This window comes from Arvicanthis niloticus, chromosome 22 (genome assembly GCF_011762505.2).
Source record: "Arvicanthis niloticus isolate mArvNil1 chromosome 22, mArvNil1.pat.X, whole genome shotgun sequence".
In the NCBI taxonomy this organism is placed as follows: Eukaryota; Metazoa; Chordata; class Mammalia; order Rodentia; family Muridae; genus Arvicanthis; species Arvicanthis niloticus.
The window spans coordinates 13,300,526-13,324,509 of NC_133429.1; the positions used below are offsets into that span (position 1 = coordinate 13,300,526).

Consider the following 23,984-nt stretch of genomic DNA (forward strand, 5'->3'; position numbering starts at 1 on the left):
TGAACCACATTAAAAACAAACGTATGTGTAGAAAGCACTGCCTCTCAGATAATCAACAGGCTAAAGGCTTTGAAAGGCTGTCAGAGCCTCTTAGGAGACCAGAAGAGGAGCTGGTCATCCCCAGACTCCTCCTTCACACTGCAGAAGCTGGATAAGAATGTTCCCCCAGGATAGATCTCATCTGGCCCTCTGCTGTCTTCCAGGTTGAACAGAGGGATAATGTTTCAACTATCCAAACACATAACCAAACCACAGACCTAAAAACTAGAGAAGTGTGTGGTCATTGCTGGGAGTCTCTGCAGAATGGGTCTGGAGTAGAAGTGAGCAGGAGCAGAGGCCATTTCCCAACCATTCTCCCTTAATTTCATTTGGTGCTTGAATCGCCTGGACTCCCGTCAACGGCATGTTTATTAATGGGTGATGGAGTCTAAAAGAAAGGAAAGTATGATTCTGCTGATATCCTCCTCCCTTGCTGGTGTCTGCTGAGATCATGAGGGCAGGGGTCATGCTGTGATAAGACCTGGCTCAGCATGTCCTTAAGAGCTAATTAGATGCCCATATAGTCAAACTCCTGGAAGCTGCAGTCTGACCTCAGCACCCTTCAGGTGGTCTGGGCTTCTCTAAGCAAACTCCACCATGGGTAGCCTACAAACTAGCTCACTCTCAAGGGCATTTAATTCTTTCCCTCTGAACTGCTGCTTACATGCTTCTTGGGTTTCTTCTTGCATATGTATCAGTAGCTGTTCTAGTTTAACAGTTTGAGCTTTGGGAAGTTTCTCTTAATAACTATTTATGTATTATTTATGTTCTTGGGCATTTCCCATATTTAAAGATGTATTGCCAATATGTTTATTTGAGATTCCATTTTTGTCCACTTAAAACAATCCTTTTACCATTTATATTTTTGTATGGTTTCCCAGATACTATTTGTTGATTTTTTTTTTTTTTTTGAATCTCTGTTGTTGTTTGCCTTTTTGTTGTTGTTTCAATCATAGGTCAGCTAGATACATTGTTTTTTCATTATTGCTTTACAATGGTAACTATAAAAATATTTTTTCTGTTTTGATTGTCACTGCACCTCCTATAGGTTAGAAAAGAGCATGATATGTAAGGTAATACTTAATAATATTTTATAAATAAAGAAATTAATTAGTCAATGAATCACCAGAAAGAGATTGTTTTGAAGTATGTATGATAGTTTGAAGTTTTGATGGTTTGAAGATAGTCTTGATAGCATAATGCCAGTTGGGTCAGGTAGATGAACAAAGCAGAAACAACAATAAAATAAAAATTCATTATAAAAATGTAACAACAGCTAATGCCTACGAACCCTTTAGGCATGCTGGGTAGAGAGCTGAATTTTTAAAAGGCAGCATCTGGGTTTTTCTGTACAGCGATGCCAAGGGATTGGTAATAGCAACAAGCACATACTATTTACCATTGGCAAGTATTTACCATTGGCAAGGCGTGTGCTAAATGCTTCTCATACACTGAGAGTCCCAGTATATTTGATCTCACTGTACGAATATCAGAGCTTCTTCATGGCAGTCTGTAAATACCTAGGTAAGGCATTGTGCCAAAGGTCAAATGATTTAGCACATAGCAAGCCCGAGAATACTGCCGACATGTAGCAATCACCTGGTGTATGTTATCTACCTGACCATCTATCCGTCCTCAATGACACCATTATCTCCACAATCATCTCATCTTTCTTCTCATCAGCACCATCTCCCCTTTGTAAGCAGGCTGAAGCCCAGAGATACGAGCTAACTTGGGACAACCAGAAAAAGAATCCCTGGGATTGGAATTTCACTCGTTTGCCTTGAGAGTCATAACCTACCTATGATGTCGCAACTCTCTTATCAAAGGCTTCTGGTGTCTTGACATCCTTTGGGAACCCACACTGCAGCATGCTCTATGACACTTTAATCTTCCAGCTTATTGGCGTTGTTACTAGATTTCATAAGCCAGATTGTGCTTGATCCCCACTAGGGTCTCAATGCATGTGATCGCATCCTATGAATATTAGGGAACAAAGGGTCTATCAGAAACTGTCTGATCTGCCTCATGTGGCGATCATTTCCATCTTTTTTGAAGCTTTCCTAAAACATCAGAACTAAACCTACCTAATGCTGGTTCATGATCTTATATAAAAATATATTCTAAAGGACAATAGGGTCATCCATTAACTTAAACAGTGCCTTCCAGGACTGCCACCATTTCTTCTGTGGCATGATAAACTCTGATAAGAAGGCCCATGTGGCAGGGGCTGACCCATTAGGGAACACAGCCATTCAGAATTTCCAATCAGCTGCAGATTAGCTTTTGATGGTCAACATTTGAAATCTGAATCAAAATTCACTCAGACGTGGATATTTCATAAATGGCACTGGTAGCTCCCAGAGGAGGAAAAGTCTACATTCAATTTAGGGCCAAGCAAATGCCAGTCACCACCCATCCACACTATACCTGTGTTCAGAGGTTACTTAAAAAAAAAAAAAAAAAAAAAAAAAAAAAAAAACAACAAACAAACAAACAAAAAAAAACATTGAAAACTGCAATTTCTCTCACTAGTGCTGTATCTGTGACAAATCAGACATTCAGATCAATTAGAACATTACTTACGGAATTAGGGACAGATGCCAACAACAGCAGGAAATCTCAGTATAATCTCTAGTTTGTGTCTAAGCTTTAATTTTTTTCTTTTTGAGGGGGTGTTGTGTCTCAAGTGATACAGGCCCTGCAGCCTGTAAGCCAATCCCAAAACAAAAGAAAAAGCTTTATATACGATAATCTAACAACCCTCACAAAGACCCTATAGATCAGTGGTTCTCAACCTGTGAGTTGTGGCAACCCCAACCCTCTTTGGGGGTCACAAATCAGATATCTTGCATATCACATATTTACATTATGATTCATACATAACAGAAGCAAAATTTCAGTTACGAGGTAGCAACAAAAATAATTTTTATGGCTGGGGCCACCACAACATGAGAAACTGTATTAAAGGGTCGCAGCTAGGAAGGTTGAGGATCCCTGATATACCTAACTTCACTTTTACAGAGTTGGAGCATATAGAAATAACGTGCTAGATAGAATGAGATTTGACTAGCTTGATATCTGCTATGTCCTCCTTCCGGGATTCTGTGAGTCTATTCTGTACGGGAGGAATGTTGAACAAGTTTCCCAGGTGCCCTTGCAAAGCTCTTCCATGGAGGTAGCATTAGAAGTCAATGAAGCAGGGGCTAGAGCTGTACTCCTATCGTATCGACTGTGGAACAGAGTCGTGGAAGTGTGTCAAGGCAATAGTGTTAGTCTCCAGGTGAGAGTGTTGACAGAACAGATACAGGACATCACCGCTGGTGGACTCAACAAACAAGGTATGGCCCTGGAGCTGTTAATTTTAACAAAGGCAACTTCTCCAACCCTTGGTGGCAGCTAACTTGCTACATTTCTGTGGCAAATAGTTATTATGGCGCCTTCCAGCATCTCCGTCTTCCACGCTATGGCTGTTTAGTCGTAGCTCCAGCCGGCGAGCCTTGCAACCCGCGGTGGTGGCTCCCTTGACTATTCCTGGCGATTGTTCCATTCTACAACATAGAGAGCCTAGCACACTGTAAAGCCCGCAGTCTCTATGAAAATGTTATAGAGTGAAATCAGTTACATCCAGGGAGGTCGGATGCCAAGAGTTGCAGGTTTCGGGAGACAGGGTTGGCTGAGCTGCCACACCTTCTGGGAACAGGTCCTTGTTGGGCTCCATTGGACCCTATTCTGTGTGCCTCTCATCTCCCAGCAAACCTTTCTCCTTCCCTTCTTCCCTAAGCAAGGGCAGCTTTCACTTGTTTTCTCATGAAAGCATGTAACTCCACAAGGCTGACTATTATTGACTTTCCAGTCACCAAAGCCTGAACGCCCAAATCCCCAACACTATATGACAGTTAAGGAAGGTAGCTACTCCTGTACCCAACAGTTTTATGGTGGCAATTAAAGAGAAAGAACTGAGACATGTTGGTACTTTGGGAGGTCCAGGAACTCCTTTTCTCCCATGTCCCCACTTCCAGACAGAATCCTAGAGATGGGGTGTCATCTGGGATCCTATAACAGAGAGATTCCTGCATGCTTAAGGTTTCCTATGCCCCATCTGGCCTGGAGCAGATCACTAGTTTTATGGTTTCTTGGGATACCTGGATATTCCAGCACAACCCTGGAGCAACAGAAGGAACTCACCCCTGACCCAGAAGAAATGCATGGATGGGGGTCAGAGGTGGAGGAGGAATGCACTCAGCACCACGGGATGGGATGCTGCTACAGGGCTCTTCTCACTGGTGACTGGAGAGCAGCCAGAACATGTGCTGGGGTGCCAGCAGGCTTAGTTCAAGAGTATGACCCCACCACAAAGCCACCCAGTCACTCCACAACATTGAGCTAAACCTGGTACCTGACTACAGCTCAGAGGACATCTGGCAGGAGTGAGGGAATCAAATGAAATGAAACTCAGGGGCCTAGGTTGAATTATATCCAATTATTCAAAAGAGGCTCCATTTCTTGCCCGCATGTCTATAGGTCAGATATTCAGTGTTTACACTATGCTAGACGTTCTGTTACTGGCCTTGTCTTTGGTTGAGAATGGATGTTAGCAGGCTACAGAATACAACTTGGTATTCACTCTCCTGCCTGTGTCTGAATTAAATAAAGTTCAGGAGAATGAGGCTGTGGTCAGTCTTCACATGTCTGCATATGTGGTTTGTCTGGACAGTGGAACGGCTGCAACAGAGGCTTCTACGGTGACAAGCCTACTTTATCTGTAGTCTGACTCTTTGTGGATGAGCCCTTTGGCTCTGTCTTCTGTCCCTTGCATGCTTGTCATTTGCTGGTACCATTCGGGCAAAGTCTCAAATCAAAACCAATAGGAAAAAACCTCTGATTTACTCTGCTCTTTAAAATGTACCTAAATCCCAACCGTACTTCCTATGTTAGTCTCACAAGATCAGGTCCCCTCTGACCTCTTCATTTGCGCTATGCTACCTGCAGTCCTGGGTTTTCCTGGAGGCTCCCTGCCTCTGAGGTAGCTTCTGCCTACTGGTCTTTTCCTTTCCTGAATGTCTTTTAGGTGAGGGCTCCTTTCTCAGGTGAGTGCTCCTAGGGATTTTCCCTGGCCCTCTAGTCTCCCTGAAGTCACTCTGCCATGCCCCAGAATTCTTAGACCTTTTTTTTTTTTTTTTTTTTTTTTTTTTTTAAACAAAACAAAACGAAACAACTCATGTTTACTTATGAGGTGAGCTGTTCCAGAGTTCTGACTTTGGGTGTTTGATCCATGGCCTGACACAATACTGATACCTCAATATCTAAATGAAGCACTTGGCTTTCTTCCTTGGGCCATTGTTAACTGTGTTACCTGTGAGCAAACAGCCTTGGTTGGAGTACAACGGGCACTTACCAGGCAGATAATGTCTAGAGGCTCAGCCTGGAGGTCGTGCATACAAAGTTTGGAGTTAGATTTATAAGCCATAGTTCAGAAGCTGGATTCCACCCCTCCCCCTTATCAGCTATGGAGCCCTGTGTGGGTTCATTATCGGTCCGAGTTCTGGTTTGCTCATCTCCAAATAGACATACAGTATGAAAATTAATGAGCCTTATTGTGGAAATATAGCAAATACATCCCACAGGCTCTTAGCACTGGCCTCTGTGCGAAGACACAGCTTCGTTCTGGTATAATATGTGCATTCCTCTCTCTTTTCTTTTTTGTTTTTTATTTTCTTTTATTGAAAATAGCTCTTCCCCCCAACCTTATCTATCTTGATTACTGCCTGTCCTCCCTCTGCCCCTCCCAGCTCCTCCCCACCTCCCCTCCCACCCGGATCCACTCCCTTTCTGTCTCTCATTAGGAAACAGACTTCTAAGAGATGGTAATAAAATAAGGTACGATAATTAAATAAAATATAATAAGATAAAACAAAAAACTAAACATTGGAATTGGACTAAACAAACAAAAAGAAAGAAAAGAGCCCAAGAGAAGGCACAAGAAACAGAGACCGACTCAGGAATCCCATAAAAACACTGGTCTGGAAGCCATCATATATATGCAAAGGACACGGTGCAGACCCGTGCTGGCCCCGGGCTGCTGCTCCAGTCTGTGAGTTCATATGAACTTTGCTTGTTGATTTAGAGGGCCTTGTTTTCTTGGTGTCCTCTGTCCTCTCTGGCTCTCACACCCTTTCTGCCTTCTCTTCCTTTGATACAGACTTTTAAAGTAGACTCTGAGTGCTTTTTTTTCTACTTTTTTCTCTTCTGGCAGGAAGCATGATCTAGAACTGGAATTTGGGCTTTTCCAGTTAGATTGCCAGTCATTTTTATATACGGGTGAACGGTCACACCTCAAGCTGGAGATGGAAGCTTCTAGAGAAAGGGTTCTGCTGCTGACTCACTGAAATAGTACAGAGATGCACTGGTCCTTACCAAAAGCACTTAGAATTGAATGTGTCTTAGAATTCAAAGGTTTTCTGCATTCTAGGGATGTTGGGGAGAGCACTCAATAGTTGAAGTGTTTACTGTGCAGGCATCAGGTCATGAGTTCAGATCCTTAGCACCCTCTAGACTAGTGGTTTAACCATCCTAATGCCACAACACTTTAATACAGTCTTTCAACAGAGAGAGAACTTAGCAGGTTCTCTTATCCATACTGTTCTGTCAGGTGAACCCTCTTGGGTGCCTTGGATATCACCTATACCCAGGTTTTTAAAATTTTAGCATGAGGGGTTTGTGAAATCACAGAGTCTTAAGTTCTGATTCCAGAAATTCTCAATCCATAGGCCCAGAGTGGGACCCCAAATCTGTGCCTCCTAGAAACTGTGAAATGATCTTTTATTACGTCTACTTCATACTTACACGACTGGATCCAAAGACTCTTAGCGCGAATATAAGAGCGACTCATTGAGTGTTCCCTGTGTGTTATACATTTTACTAATTCTTTTACTCCTGTTAATTTATTTTTATTGATATGTGCTCTTTTTACATTTATTTTACTGGAGGGGGGCATGCACATGTCATGGCACTATGTAGGTCAGAGGACAACTTTCAGTGGTCCTTACACCATGCCAGTCCCAGGGATCAGGGCATCCAATTTGTTGGCAGGCAGGCTCTTTTAACTTCATAGCTGTGTCACTGGCCCCATATTAAACTTATTATTACATCTTATTTTATCATATTCCTTTAAAAACTAATAATAGCTTCGCTGGATCATCTCTATGGCCACCTTGTCCTGACATTTGAACTAATTACCATTAGAGTTCATGTGTGTGCCCATAATCCCATTAAAAGCAAGAAATATGAGTTCATTATCAAGAGTAGTGAGAAAATAACAAAGATAAACTTAATGTGCATTGTGTGCCCCCCAGCTCAGGCTAAATGGGGGCTCAGAATGAACCAAGACGCTGCTGGGACAGCAGCAGTCGAGAACTGGAGCCTTTTATGTCGCACGGAGTTAGCTTGCCAAAATCAAGAGGCCATGCTTCACTGACAGTTCAAACAACAAACACACATAACATATACTTTATAAATGTGGTTATTTTCTTGCCTATAAACCTGGTTCAAGACATTGTAGCAGCGGACACAGTAGAACTGTACTGAAAGCAAAACGAAAGCTCTCACCTTTGCAGCCCTCGCAGGTGAGCGCATTGTAGTGGTACCCAGAGGCCCTGTCTCCACAGACAACACACAGCTCATCCCCTTTTATTCTTCCCGCCGATGATGTGGCCATTCGCGGCTTCTTTGTCACAGGCATCTCTGACACCTCAGTCTCTCCCTGGTACACAGTCTCAACGGGCATTCGCCTGAGTTCATAGATTCCAGGAGAGTACCAGTCTTCCGGTTGTTGGGGGTAGAAACCCAGGTTGGAATAATAGGATGAGGACGAAATCTGTGGCTGAACTTGAGGAAACTGGACATTGTTGTACGGGGAGTACGATTCCAAATCCAGATTCTGCCCCAGAGGACCTGCCGCATGCTCGGTTAGCACACCTGAACCAAAGGATCAACAAAACCGGAATTAATGTCATCATTCTAGAAAGTAGTGCAACACGTCAGGTCTAATATTGAAATGAAAATTTATTTCAATATAAACTATGAACATATATAAAAGCTAAAACTACAAAATATTTTTAACTACATAAAATTAACTTTTAAAATACATGTTTATCTGTAAATATATCTAATCTATCTACATGTTTGTGGATATATATATATATTAAATGATAAATCATAACCTCAGGGACAAAATGTGCAACATGGAGAACTAATGAATGGCATGTTGATAATTTGTAATGAGCTCTTGAAAACTAAGAGAATACTCAAGACCCTATGGAAAAAGGATGAAAGTCATAAATAGTTTTTAGAAACTGTTTTATAAACCCACAAAACATTTCCCTTGTAAAAATAAATTAAATAATAAGCTCAAATTAAATCTACAATGTACTAATTTTTATACTCAAATTATGAAGATTTTAAGTTTAGTAATAGACACTCTTAGGAAAGCACTCTTAGAGGGAAATTTGTTAGTATCCTTCAGCACTTAAAACTCTAATCAGTAGCATTAATTTTTTCAGTGTCAAGAAAATATAAATTATATATATTTAATTCTACATGGAAAGAATTTTTGTACAAATGAAGACACCTTGTAAGAACCAGAAATTGGAAACACCCTCGTCTGTAGGAGTACGGTCGACAAATTGCAGTATTTGTACACAGATATTATTCAAATGTACAAGAATAATGATAGTGATGATATGGGAGGGGCTTTACTTCACGCAGCTATTATTTTAAAAGGTGAACTGTAGAAAAGTGTATGTAACAATGAACATAAAAGTATTGTGTGTGTGTGTGTGTGTGTGTGTGTGAGTATGTGTGAGTGTGTGTGAGTGTGAGCGTGTGTTATAGATAAAGCAACTTTCTTCATGATCTTTAACATACTAGGGTAAGAAATTACATGCGATTTTTAATGTTTGTGGGTTTTGTCACAGGCACGTTACTTTAATTATTGTGACATAGAAGGGAGCCTTTGAAAAGAAGAATGCACTACCTAGCAGCATTGATCTTCCTGGATTCAAACTCATGGTCTGTTACTTACTCTCCTGGTGCAGAGTTTACTTCACGCCTATACTTTTCTCTTCAGATAAAGGGAATAGTAACGCCTACCAATAACAACTGAGTTGCTGTAAGGATTAAGTGAGATCAGGCATGCCAAGCACTTCGTTATATTTGATACAGAGGTGCCCAAAACTTGTAGATGACATTAAAATAGGGAGTATAATTATGCTAAGACCATTATTACTAAATAACATGTTTAGATAAAAATGTCTAGGTAACAAAAACTAGCAGGTTGTGAAAGGCTTCTGTTTTTTGGAAATAAAAGCTATGCTCTTTAGAATACAAAATGGTTAAATTATGCAAAACGATAGAAGAAAAAAGACGTAGATAAAAGATAAGACAGAGCATCAGTACATCTGATTCTTTAACATTCTCTCAGACAACTCTAGAGGATCATTCCAGCTGTGTCTTCCCTGAATATCCCTGAATATTAGGACTTTAAACAAATAAGTTGTTGACACCCAATGTTCACACCTCAAGCTGGAGATGGAGTGACACCCAATGTTCACACCTCAAGCTGGAGTGTTCTTAAGTTAAGAACACTTAACCTAGAAGTTAAGTGACTCACTGAAATAGTACAGGTGCACCAGTCCTCACCAAAATTACTTAGGATCGAATGTGTCTTAGAATTCAAAACTTTTCTGAATCTTAGGGGTGTTGGGGAGAACACTCCATGGATGAAGTGTTTACTGTGCAGGCAAGAGGACCTGAGTTCAGATCCTTAGCACCCTCTAGACCAGTGGTTCCCACCCTTTCCAACACTGCAATCTTTTAATACAGTTCCTCCTGTTGTGATGACCCCCAAGCATAAAATCATTTCATTGTTACTTCATAACTGTAATTTTGCTACTGTTATGAATCATAATGTAAATATTTGATATTCAATCCCTGTGGGGATCACAACCCATAGGTTGACAACCACTGCTCTACAAAGCCCTGGAGGCTTATACATGTAATGCTAGCTCTGGGGAGGTAGAGGCAAAAAGACACCAGAAGCTCAAGAACCAGCCAGTCTTGCTGAAATGGTACAATTCCAATTCAGTGAGAGAACCAGAAATAAGGGGGTGGGGGGGGGGCGAGAGATAGAATGTGTTCGCTGGACTATACTTAACTTCAATCTCTGGCCTTCTACATGCACACATGGGTGAGCACATTTCCTGCACACACACACACACACACACACACACACATCTCCCCCTAACAACTATACAACTGATAAAATAAACAAATAAATAAAGTTTAGAACCTTTTGACTTGGGCAAGGGCCTGGAACTTGATCCCTAGAACTACAGAAAAGAGAAAAAGCATTTCTTTTAGATTTCAGAACATTTTGTATTTTTTCTTTGTTCTGTATGTGGTATTCACGCCACTAGGTAGAACTCAGTATCTGAAGTGTATGAAGCAAACAACAATGTTTTCCTCAGTGCTGTTCTGTGAATATTTACACAGGAGAATAAATAAATAATTTGTTTGTTTGTTTGTTTGTTTGTCTAACCAGTGTTTTACATCCTTCAGCCCAGGAATGGCCAATAAATAAATAAATAAATAAATAAATAAATAAATAAATAGAATATTTAAAATCCTACTGAACTTAAAATGGTTTCTACTAGTTTGGGAATTTGGAACTAGACTTAGGGATTCTGGACCTGTGCACCAGGCCTCAAAAATGTTCTTCAAGGCTCTCAAATGGTTGATGTTATTGTCATTATTACTAGTAGCGAAATGTTTATGAGAGCATTAACATATTATTGCTATTCCTTGCAATCATAGGATGAGCTACTATTACTTCTCCTGCATACACAGCTGTATTATTCACACTTACGACAATTCAGTACTGTTTCTACTGCAGGACAGAATGTCTTTGCTGTAGTTACTTCTTACTCATACCCATCTAAGTATTTGAGACTTTAGAGTCTGACTGCAAAGCCCAGCATGGAATCACCCTACTCTCAAGTGTGAGACGATTCCTAGATAAGTAGATAGATAGATAGATAGATAGATAGACAGACAGACAGATAGGGAATGACTTTCTCTTCCTCTGCTTTCTTTACTTAAGATTGTAAATCCTGCTTGCACATAAAATACAAATGGGCCTGCAAAGCTCAGCGTGCCTGATCCTTTTTCTTCCAACCATTCCCCATGTTCCAGTTTCTCTGTTTCTTGGGTATCTTGCTGTTTCCAGTCTCCCTCATGCCTCCTGAGCCTGGGTCCTTCCTCAGCATAGCCACTCTCTTCCAGAGCTCATTACATCCAGTTTCACATGGCTACAAATTTTACTGTAAGGACTGCTTTGCTCTGCTTTTTTCTCTGACTTTACATCTCAACAGTCATGGTTCTGAGTTTAATTAAATGGTGCCTACAAACCATTACTCACTACCTTGCCTGGGTCTCTCTTTGCTCATCTATAAAGAAAGGATATATGATATTCTAGTCCTTTCTATCTAAAAAAATCTCATAAGTATTAGACTTGTCTATGAATATTAGAATTCAGAACTTTTCTACAATGTCAAAGCAGAATATTCACATATTAAATATTGAGAACACATTCTACATTGACCCAGGAAATAACTGACCAAACACATAATATACTGTATCTGTGCAGACATCAATTTCCCTCCTTTCATGCCTAACTTGTCTGGATCAGCTGGGAAAAAAAATCAGTGCATCTGACTAACAAAAAGATTTTAGTAAAGCCATTTTGTTTTATGAGTACAAAATAGAAGAATAAAGTATAAAATTATTATAGATAAAATGTAAACAAAATCCCAATCCATTTCACAATCATATAATATGACTAAAAATCCAGAAGCAAATAATATGTAAAAGAACTTAAAAAGTAATAACATTAGTTTCACTTTTTCTTAGATTTTTGTCTTCTAGCATGTTCTCTCAATTCTCCCTCCACCCTGAGCCCAGCTTCCCATCATTACAAGGTCAAAGAACCAGTTAACACCAGAATCTGGATTCTGTAGGATCCAGGGAAATGGTTAACTTTTTTTCACATGACAGGTGGAGGTCTCTGAACATAATTTCAGTAAAGCAAATATCTCCATAATCAAAAAAAAAAAAAAAAAAAAAAAAAAAAAAAAAAAAAAAAAAAAAAAACCAGAGCCCCAACTTAGGCCAGTTAATGGCAGCAACATATATCTATTCCTGGAACTATCTAACATAAAACACGAAGAGGGATGGGAGATGGGCCAGGCAATCAAATACTTGCCACACATGCATGAAGACCTACATTCCTCAAAACCATGTCAAAAAGCCAGAAGAGCTCCAGGGTTCTTCTTGATTTTGAATTGTTAGTAAGCCCATCTAAGAACTCAGAGACATGAAGCCTCAGGCTCCTTCATCTGAGGATGACCTCTGGCCTCCGTATGCATTCAAGCACACACACACACACACACATACATACATACATACATACACACACACACACACACACACACACACGTATACAACTTTTCCAAGACTATAGATAATTTTATGCTAAAATAGTAAAACACTGCAAAATGTGAGAACAGTATACAATGATACAAACGAATCCCTCTGATCTCAAAGAATACCCACTTCTAGCTTTTCACAGTTCACTGAATAACCACAGAGCACAGTGGTAAGTATCCAGCCAGTATAAAAATGAAGAATCAGCAAGGCTGACATTTTCTAAATGGTCGGACCAGAGCAACTTCTACTACATAAATGACTACAAATCTTAACGGCCTGCACTTTATCTGTTACAATTTCCATAGACCATAAACCCCTGATCCAACCTTTTTTTTCCTCATTAGGTAATTCTTAGTTTAAAGTACAGTTGTTGAGAAATGGGGTTGACTCTGAAGATCTTAGAAAGATCTTGACTTTAGTGATAACTAATAGATAATTATTCTCACTCACAGTCTGTTCTACTGACAGGACAGTTGGGAGGCTTATTGCATCATCTATAATGGACTCTTGCTATTTGGCAAACATTGAACACACCATGAACAAGACAGAAAATGCCCAGCCTTTCTTCTGTTTCTCTGTTGGGAGACCAGAGATGTCAAGGACAGGACAAAGCAACTAAATTATTAAATATTGATCTATGTGAGAGAGAAGGTACCGAGTGGGGTTGAAGTGGATCCGTTGTAATTTAGAGTACCAGAATTTGGATCCTTTGGACAAGAAACTCCATGAGAGTTTAGGAATGGTCTTGAATAGGAACACATAAAAATAAACTCCAGGGGACTCTGAGGTCTCCCCCAAAAGCCAACGTCTGGATAGAGGCCTCTACGTTTCCATAGACTGTCATCCAGAGGAACTTCCTGAGTTGAAAGAAAGGTTTCATACTTACAATATGACAGCCATTAACCACATGAGGATATTGGACAGTTGTAATGTAGTTAGTAAAACTAAGGAAAAAGAGTTTTAAATGTACTTAAATCTCGGTAATTAAAAAATCTTAATTAAATAATCATAAGTGGTTAGTGACCGTCATATTCAACAGGACAGCGCTAGGGAGTTTGTGAACAGAAACTAGGGTCCCATGTTCATGGTGATGCTTGCCCCACTTCAGTTAGAGCCGGCACCTGGAGCCAATGATCCCCTCCCCTCACCCCATTTTTTTGTTTTCTTTTACAGTTTTGTGGTTATCGATTTTTTTGTTTGTTTGTCTTAATCTACCTCTGATGCAGTTCTAAGCGCAGCAAATGTTCAATGAAACTGAATCGAGTGGGAACTTGCTTTAACACAAATCTTATTTTCTAAGCCGTGACTTCTTAGCCAAATGACATAGCTTCATTGTGAAGTTGTTTGCAGTCCCCTGTGCTGGGTCTTGGGACATAGGTGTTTCTCCTGGCTGTGTCAGCATATGATCTCCTCCAGGAGGCCTGCCCCAGTTCCTCCAGGTAGAACTAATCTCTCCTAACCTCTGTCCACACTTCTAGTACAGCACTTATCAGAAACAGGAATAATGAAGGAATAATGAGTCTTTGATCACGGCCTTTATCTTCCAGTCTAAACCTGAGGCAGTAAGGAGAAACTAGTCTGTACTGCACAGAGGAGGAGACAGGTCTGGACTTAATTCACCTGCAAATTGCTAAACAGATGGATTTGGGAAGGGGCGACCCTGAGCTTCTTTTAGCTTCTGTTTCTGCCTCCATCAAGCTGGAGGAAAGAGCTGTTAATGTCAGAGGCTGCGGGCACTAAAGAGTAAGACAAGGATGTAAATTGTGATCTCCACATAGAACATTCAGTACATTCTGCTTTCTTGCTGCTGTGGTTAGCTGTGAACTCTCTGAGGGAAACATCAGATTATATTCCCTCTTATATCATTTATGGCCCTGGACACAGTGCCTGGCACATAATAAACATTAAATAAATGTGTATTAAATAGAAGGGGGTAGAAAATTTGCTCACCAAGCCACGAAAGTAATTTCTGTCTCTAAATACAGTGTCAGCCACTTTGAAACACCACGCTTAAGTAAAATGAGCCCCTGCCAAGTCTATTATCAACAGTATGCATGTCATTGTAATTACCGGGGAAATGATTAGTGTTTAATTCTTGGTGGAAATTTAGAAAGATGAGTGTATGTTTTGAGAAAAACAATACTTACATTAGACTGTCTTTTCATGGTAAAGTATATTTTAACTCAGAGAAAAATAAGAATCCTAAGTGGAAATCTCAATTTTATCTATATTACTTACTAAAAAACACTAGAAGAAACATGATACAAAACTAGTTCATTAAATCTATATTTCTTATTTTTTCTGGGTATTACTTTTTACCACATTCCATAGTCTGGATTGAAGTTTTTATCATGACCCTTACACATACTTACACATGTGCGACTGAATCCAAATTCCACTCAACAAATTTACGTTTACTTCTGGGTAGGTGTGTTGATGGTTTCTTTACTCTAGTTTTTAGTGCTGGTCTCAAGACACCAGACAAGTGTCAGAATTCAGTGACATGGAGGCTCAGCATTTTAAAGACACAGCGTTAAGTAGCACATTTTAACTTTCTTCAATTGTTCACGCACATCAATGTTAACATTTGACTGACTTGAAAGAACAGCACCAGGTTGACCTATTAACTCTGTAAGATACTCACGAACTTAGAACTACAGAAATCAACCCCTCACATTCCCAGTCTTCTCTGCTTGTCTGGGCCTCCCTCTGACAGAGACCTATGGCTTTGACCTCTGACAAAAGCCTCCCATTTTTCTCCAATCCGATAGAAGAGCCTACGCAAGCTGGGTAGTGACCTACCTTTAGCCGACTTCACACTCATCCCGTCCGGCACAAATCCTGAGAGCCGGTGGTTGTGGTGAAGACTGCTAACCTGGATTGGATTTTCTAAACCCTGGAACTGCATCACCATCCTTAGCTTCCTCACGGAGACTGAGAAGGAGCCGAGGTAAGAAGCGACAGGGGCCAGAGGTTGGTGCGGTTTACTGATTAACCCCATCGCTGAGCGGAATATTTGTAAATGTTTATGAGAAAAGTCCGCAATGCCAAATTGCCTAGTAAGCTGGAAACCGGTGTCTTAGATAAACATTTTGGGGAGCCCTTTCCCAGCCCAAGAACTTTTAGAGTTGGTAAATTTCCGTCCACTGCCTCTGAGGCCGGTTGGAGGTCAAACACTACGCTGATGGAGCTTTACTTTTGTAACCAGTAGGCATGTGTAATGGCAGAAGCATTAAGGACTAAGCCTTCACAGTTAGCCTGAGAAGCCTACTATGGTCCTGGACACATGGGTTTGTATCTAGTAATATGTGAAGAATTGTCCCGCCCGCACTCCAGTTCATATGTTGAAATCCTAGCCTGGAGGACCTTACAGTGACTTTATTTAGTGATTCCACTATGGCTCATGTCCTTATGAGAGGAGAAAGAGAGAGAGAGAACAGAACCTGTAGATGGAAAATGAAGCAAAAAGGCAAAACACGGCTTTGATAAGCCAAACAGAAAGATCTAGAAGGATTCCTTCCTGGCAGTCTCAGGAGGAGCCAAGCCTACTGACAGCCTGATTTTAGACTTCTGGCCTTCAGAACTCTAAGTCAATACATTTTGTTGTTTAAGCTGTGCATCTTATGATATTCAAGCACAGTAGCCAAAACCAAAATAAATTTAATAAATCCAGTCTTTCTTGATATTTACAAGCTCTGTGGACCACAAACACATACATAGAATATTTTCTGTCTTTATTTCCTCATTAAAAACAAAAAAACAAAACGAAACGAAACAAAACAAAAAGATTGAGCCAGCGTGGTCATGGCACACACCTTTAATCCGAGCACTCGGGAGTCAGAGGCAGGTGGATTTCCATGTGTTCAAGACCTACCTGGTCTACAGAGTAAGTTCTAAGACAGCTAGGTCTACACAGAGAAATCCTGTCTCAAAAAAACAAACTAAAACTAAAAAGTTGGTCTTCAACCAACCAGAGCTCCCAGGGTCTAAACTACCAGCCTGGAAGCACATAGGGAGGGACCCATGGCTCCAACTGTATATGTAGGGGAGGATGGCCTTGTCAGGCATAGTTGCGTGAGGAAGTGCTTGGTCCCATAAAGGCTGGACGCCTCAGTGTGGGGAAATCATGGGTGGGAAGGTGGGAGTGGGAAGGTGGTTGGTGGCATATCCTCATAGAAGCAGAAGGAAGGGGGGCGGGATAGGGGTTCCTGGGTAGGGGGAAATAGGGAAAGGGAATTACATCTGAACTGTAAATAAAATATCAAATAAAAAAAATTTTTTTAAAAAGTTGGTCTTTATTTTTATGCTATGTACATGGATCTTTTGCTGCCATCTATGTATGCATGACACATGTATACCTGGTGCTCACAGAGGCCTAAAGAGGATGTTGGATTTTCTGGAATTGGAGTTACAGAAGGTTGTGATCTGACACGTGGGTGCTGGGAACCGATCTTGGGTCCCCTAAAAGAGCAACAGGTGTTCTTAAATGCTGAGCCAGCTCTTCGGCTCCAATTTACTAATATTTAAAGGGTGGGAGGTGATAATAACACAGCTCATAGTCACATTGTTTTAATTAAAATAATATAAAAATGCCATAAGTACATTTGTGGCTGTTGTCATTGCACTGATATTGTATTCACACAGTTTGAAATTGTAGTTTGGCTTCCTTATTGAATAGAAATGGTTCCATTAAAAAAAAAAAAAACCCTGCACATAATTTCTGAATATCAACCTTAAGACTTTGCCATGTTGTTGTTTCTGAGAAAGCATTAGCAGGGGGCTCAAGTCAGTATGCTCAGGGTCGATTGCAGGCATAACGCTACCATGCATCTATGTAACTTTAGGTAAGTCTCTGGGCTGCTGTGGGCCCCATTTGTCTGCATCACCAGATGGAGAAATATAGATAATATCCCTGCCTACACCCTTCACAGGCCTGCTGTGAAGATAAAATGAGATTATCAACATGAAAGCAAATGCAGAGACAAAGGTGATACCTGCCGTAATTGCCGACAGCCCCGCAGCCTTTACAAGTGGCCAAAGTGTATTAACGTATTATCTCTCAGGAGCATCACTTCTACCATATGTGACAGCCTCTTATTTATGAGGCCCGCTGTCCACAGCCCTGTCTTACAGAGGATTAACTCAGTGAGCTTAAGTAACTTGTGTATAGATAGTTTAGAGGCGATGAAGCAGAGATGTTAACACTTGACTTTGGGATCAGAATCCGATGGTAGAAAGGTACATCTGCATCCCTCCCTGTAGGACTTAGGAGACCTCAGGAGATGGGCTAGAAAGAGTGTAAGAGGGAACAAAGAGGTGACTGTGGTACAGCATTGTCATGGGACACTATCACTATGCTCCTGACCACACAGCAGCCGAGTTCTCTGGCATAAGACCTGCATGAGATTGGATCAGGTTCATTGTATCATGAGGGAAAAGGGCCCTTGTGCTCACCCACCAGGACCTATAGGCAGATCATGGTAGCCAAGCAGAGGGTGTTCTCAGGGCCATATACCTCCCTGAACACACAAGCACTTAATGATCACTGGGGCAGAAAGAGAGCTTTTCTTCAGTGGCTTAGATAACTTCTGGCAAGAGGGTCACACTCCTGTAAATAAGCCCTTATCCAGGACTTGTAAACAGCTTTAATAAAACTTATTGGATCATTAATGTAAAAAGACATGAAAGTAAAAGAGAGATTAACTGGGTGTTTTAGTTAGGGTTTTATTGCTGTGAAGAGACCCCATAACCACAGCAACTCTTATAAAGACAAACATTTAATTGAGGCTAGCTCACAGGTTCAGATGATTAGTCCATTATCATCATGGTGGGAAGCATGGCAGCATCCAGGCAGACATGGTGCTGGAGAAGGAGCTGAAAGTTCTACATTGGGATCCTCAGGCAGCAGGAAGAAACAGTGACACACTGGCTAGGCTTGAGCATCTGAGACCTCAAAGACCACCCCCTCCTGACATCCAGCAAAGCCACGCCTACCATAACAAAGTCACGCCTGCTATAGCAAAGCCACGCCCACTCCAACTAGGCCACACCTCCTATTAGCACCTCTCCCCATGAGCCTATGGGGGCCATTTTTATTTAAACCATTACACTGGGGTATCAGCAAGAACACTGGGGGAGGGGAATGGAGAACTGCCTTCTGTTAACCACTCCTTTTCGCGCCCCCTCCCCACCCCTCAAAGGTGTGCTATCTGGGACAGTAGTGTTTTACTGTGATACAATACAGTCTTATTGAAAATGCTTTCTCTTGGGCTGGTGGTTCAGTCTCTGAGAGCCCCCAAGGGTCCAGGTTAGCTGACTCTGTTGGTTTTCCTGTGGAATCCCTATCTCCTTCAGGGCCTTACATCCTTCCTCCAACTCTTCCATAAGAGTCCCTGAGCTCCATCAGGTCCGCCAACAACTGGAGCGGGGCTGTCCCTAAAGCTGTAGCCTGCCTGTGGAATCCGTTCCCCAAAAGGGCTGCCTTCTTTGGCCTCAGTGGGAGAGGATGTGCCTAACCCTGCAGAGACTTGATGCTCCAGGGTGGGGGGATACCCAGGGGACCCCACTCTCTCAGAGGAGAAGGGGAATAGGAAGGATGGACTCTGTGAAGCAGGGATGGACTCTGTGACGCAGTGACCAGGATGTAAAATTAATTAATTAATTAATTAATTAATAAAAATAAAAGAAAATGCTTTCTCCTCTGAGAAGGTGAATAGAAGTGTCCTCTTAGCTGGGAACCTTCAGCATCAGATCCTATCCTTGTCCTAATTATATTTTGGGGGTCTACTTTAAACGAATGTGAATTGGATTGTTTGACATCTTTAAATACCTACTCTTTCTCCATAAAATGGCAATAGTAATGACAGTCGTCCCAGAGGAGTCTCTGTGAGAATTAGTATTAACAGCAAATAGATTACAGGTGCTTACAGTGCCCCTGGCTTTTGGGGGAGTACTGTATGAGGCCAGTAACTTGCACAGAATAATGAGATGTGTCTCAACCACAGACAAGAGATGGCAGGGATAGCAGTGAACCCGGAAGTCTGCTTTAAAACTATATAAAGTAGCTGGGTATGTAATCCCAGTACTTAGGAAACGGAGACATATTAATTATGGATTGAAGACCATCTTTAGCTACATAGGCCAATCTGAACTACACGAGACCATGTCTTGAAAACAACAAAGGGTTTTAGATTTTAAAACGTACTTAGTCAATAAGGTGTCTGACATACAGAAGGCATTCGGAAAACGGTCATCATTTCAACTTTCCTCACCACTGTAAAATTTGTTTGTGATCTGAGTTTATGGTTACTCTTTCTCAGCTTGGTGCCCCTAAGAATCTATCCTACAAAATTGAGAGCTAAATCACAGAGTTTAGAAGAATCACCCTGCAGCTGGCCAACTTGGCTATAACTCTCAATCTTTTGGCCTGCCTTTACCAAAGTATGCATGCCCTGGCTGGACACAGCAGCGATCCATGTTGACCTAAGGAAACGCTCACTCAGTATCTTGCCTTGACCTATTTCTATACCTCATGAATAAAAGACAGGATATGATATTTCCTGAGATAGAAAAAATTAAAGCCACAGGGAATTAGCAAAAAATTCTTTAGAGACTGTTTAGAGCTGTGGAAGAGTTAAGGATGAGGAAAAATAGTAGGGCTAGAGATAGCTCAGTGGCTGAGAACGTTTCTTTTCTTTTATTATTATTATTTATTATTATTATTATTATTTTTTTTTTTGGTTTTTGGTTTTTGGTTTTTCGAGACAGGGTTTCTCTGTGTAGCTCTGGCTGTCCTGGAACTCACTCTGTAGACCAGGCCGGCCTCCCAAGTGCTGGGAATAAAGGCATGCCCCACCACTACCCAGCGAATGGCTGAGAACTTGCCTAGAGTGTGCAAGGTCTGAGATTCAATTCCTAGCACTGAAAAAAGAAAATAAAGAAAAGAGAGAAGATCAAAAATACAGTTATGCTAAATAAGGCTGATTTTGTCTGAACCAGCCATCTCCTGTAAACTTCTAGATTTATTCTCCCAACAAGTTAGAACCACATTCGCTTGAGCTGAGCTCAGTGAGATGTGAAAATCCTGGAAAACAAATGTCAGAAATACTCTGTGAATTCTCATCTCAAGAATTTTAATTACACTTTGAGACATCTGGGTGGTTCCGTAACATCTGGAAGAGTCTTTTTTAAAATTGAAGTACACAGCTTTGGCAAGGACCAGATTCCAAGGTGCACATTTGTTAATTAAAAATAAAGTGGACCCAGAGAAGGTGGACATAAATAGCTTTGTGGCATTATAAAGAAGGAGGAATAATCAAATGCGATGGAGTGTGGAAACAGGAATTCATGAGGTTTACCTGTTGCTCCTTGCCGGGCTTGTGGTGTGTAGACTTGGGAGAATATTAGGTAAAATCACACACACACACACATACACGATACACACACACACACACACACACACACACAGAACACACACACACAGAGACACACACACAGAGACACAACATAGATTCCAAAGTTGTCATTCCTATAGCAACAGTGTAATGCCAGGGTGAGGCAGAACATGAATCTCCTTCCTTGAGGCACCCAGAAATGTATTTACATATTGTCGATTCTTTTAGACTCCTCTACAGTTCTTTATACTTCACAGTGCTGAGCTGGAGAAAGGAGCACTTCCTTCTTTGAGTGAGGGTACTATTGTTCATCATTTCAATCATTTAAAACTGTGGCTCTTGCCAGTCAAGCTCCAGATTAGCCATGATGTTTTGTGATGCCTTTGAGTTTCTAGAACACGCTCTTCTCACATGCACACTGCTCATTCTTTTTTCCCAATGTGTTTACACAGAAGAAAACAGAAGTGCAGAGAGTCTCACTTGCCTTTTATTTTATTTCCCTCAGTTTTATCGCTTCCTCTCCACTTGTGTTCAGTGCGTCTTCCCCAGTAGCACAGAGCTAAGTGGTTTTTGAGACTGGGAACGCCAGCCTGCTCTTGCCTTTGCTAATTCTGTCCTGTCATTAAGTATATGATCTTTCAAGTTCAGTGGAGAGTTTTAGTTTCTAAAATGTATTAAAATAAAACACGGGTTCTAATGAATATACTGCCTCCTACTCTATGTGCTGAACTGCACAAAGCCATGGACTTTGCCATTATTGCTTTTTATGGGGCACTAATTACATAAAACCTTGCCTTCTTTCATCAGAGATGCCCCCTTTAAGCCATCAAATTAATCTTTGACCAAGTTTCCGGCTTGCAGGCTCTCCCAGGGGAAAGGAGACTTATCTCTATGAGGTCATCTCGTCTTTCCATTCCTCGCCCTCCATGGGGATCTGTTTACCGATGGGCTAGGTTTCCATGCGGCTCTAACAGGTGGACAGGAGAAGTTCAAGGATCCTAGGAAGGTGATTCCTGTAATTCTATATCACATTTGTCCGAGCTTCTTCTCCTCCTTCTGATGCAAGAGTCAGAGCTCACTGGCCCACCTCAACTCTGAGCTGTGTTTCAAACAATTTTGCTTGAGTATAGGAACAGTCTAGAGGGTAAAGGAGTTGGTGTCTCAGGACCTTCAGCTAACGAAGCCAGCTATTTGCCTAATTTGAAAACCCCAGTGGCCCCAGCTCACTTTGCTCAGGACACTGATTTAGAAGCCTCGCCTCTCGCTGACATCCTCTTCCTCCCGCTCCCATTAGCCCACCCCTTCATGCCTAAAGTGGTTGCAAGTAGTCCCTCTTTCAGACTTTAGCTTTTGGTATTTCCCTTTTATCTTAAGCAAAGCCTTTGGAGAGTGGAAGAAGCTGGAAGCTGCCATTAGGAAGGTCATCAATGCCTCCAGGACCTGTTAATATATAGTCATAGGTATTTGTCTTGAGGACAGTCGTCACTTCCCACTATAGCAAGGCTAAGATTTCATGAATATAAAGGTTTCACTTTATAGTAACTTGAGTATAAAATAAATAGCCACTTGGCTAGTGTTTCTATTGCCCTACGTAAAAAAATGCAAAGGTAAGACTTTTTCAAGTCCAATTCTAGACTTGCCATTCCTCCTTTCTAGAATGTTCTTGATTTCTAGTTTCCAGCAGTGAGTTAATTGTCAATTCCACAGAAGTCTTCATTAAAGACATTAAAGCAGCCCATCCCTCCAGGCAACATCAGTGCTCAACATTTGAAGATAAGATGATAGCTATCCCATCTGCTTGTTATAAAATCTACTTGCTCTTGTAACAACACAGACTCTAAGTATAGAAACCACTGAAAGGAGTTTACCTCCCTGGTCAGTTGAAGCCACAGGTTTCTAAGACTCTGTCATAACTTAAAGTTAAGTCATAACTTGCAAGAGTGAGGGGATAGGGGCTGTGGGTTACTCATCCATGGCTAGCCATCATTGTACTGATGTGTACAGACTAAATGTGGGGAGGGGCCATATTTTCCATCAGTGTCTTCTGGACAAGAAAATGGAGTAGTGAAACGAAGGACTCTGTTTTCTTCATTCTCTCCTTTAGGCCAAGTGTGTTGAGTAGGGTGGGACTGAGGCTCCAGAAGAAACATATTTGGAAAGAATGCTTAGGCCTTGCTCTAGAGCAGTGGTTCTCACCCTCCCTCATTCTACAACCCTTTAATATGGTTACTTGTGTTATGGTGACTCTCGACCATAAAACTATCTCACTGCCACTTCTTAACTGTAATCTTGCTAATATTAAAAACTGTAATGTAAGTATCTGATACACAGGATATCTGATATGTGACCCCCAAAGGGATTACAACCCCATGTATATGTGTATAGGTACACACACACACACACACACACACACACACACACACACGGGAGCCACAACACAAGAAGCAGCACATGCTTTGCTGTCATTTGTAGGGGCATCTAATCTGACAGAACCTTCTAGCTTTACTCTTTAAGGTCAACCTTGTACCTGGGGTGTAAGGCTAGACTAGTATGTAAGCAAAAATCTACATTTTCCTCTCCATGTGCAAACTTGAGTCCAAGATGTTACATTTTAACAATGTTAAGACCAGCGAATTTCCATTGACCAGGAAGTGATAGCTTTTCTTTGAAAAACTATTGTAAAGGGAATTTTGCTTCATCTATGATGTACCGTAATAATCCTAATCATTCTGTGAGTTCTGATTGATAGAGCAAAAAATTACCCAGATCTCCATGTGCTGATTTTTCTAAGGCAGCATAGAATAGCCGGCTAGAACAAATGGCCAAGTGATCAGAAGTGGAGGCCTGACCTTTCATTGATTACAACTGACCCACAGGATGGAGGCCTACTGAAAGAAACAAGATGCAGTGACGGTGTGTGAAAACTGGCATTTCACAAATAATTTCTGCCATACATGCTATCTCTGAGAATTACTAATCAACAGTTCCTTTCTCCCCTTTAAGCCTCTT

The 23,984-nt window shown here is 41.2% G+C and overlaps 1 protein-coding gene across 5 annotated transcripts in view; it reads right to left on the minus strand.

The window, feature by feature from the left end:
• The window catches only part of Nr1h4 (nuclear receptor subfamily 1 group H member 4), a 79,353-nt gene that overhangs the window by 37,420 nt on the left and 17,949 nt on the right, over positions 1-23,984 (minus strand). For 3 of the 5 annotated variants that reach the window (XM_076919941.1, XM_076919943.1, XM_076919942.1), the window contains exon 3: positions 7,648-8,016. In XM_076919941.1, the coding sequence (XP_076776056.1) occupies positions 7,648-8,016 (369 nt within the window). Of the gene's footprint in view, positions 1-7,647; positions 8,017-15,384; positions 15,542-23,984 lie in introns of those variants that run through there. The other 2 variants (XM_076919940.1, XM_076919939.1) reach the window with 1 other exon arrangement.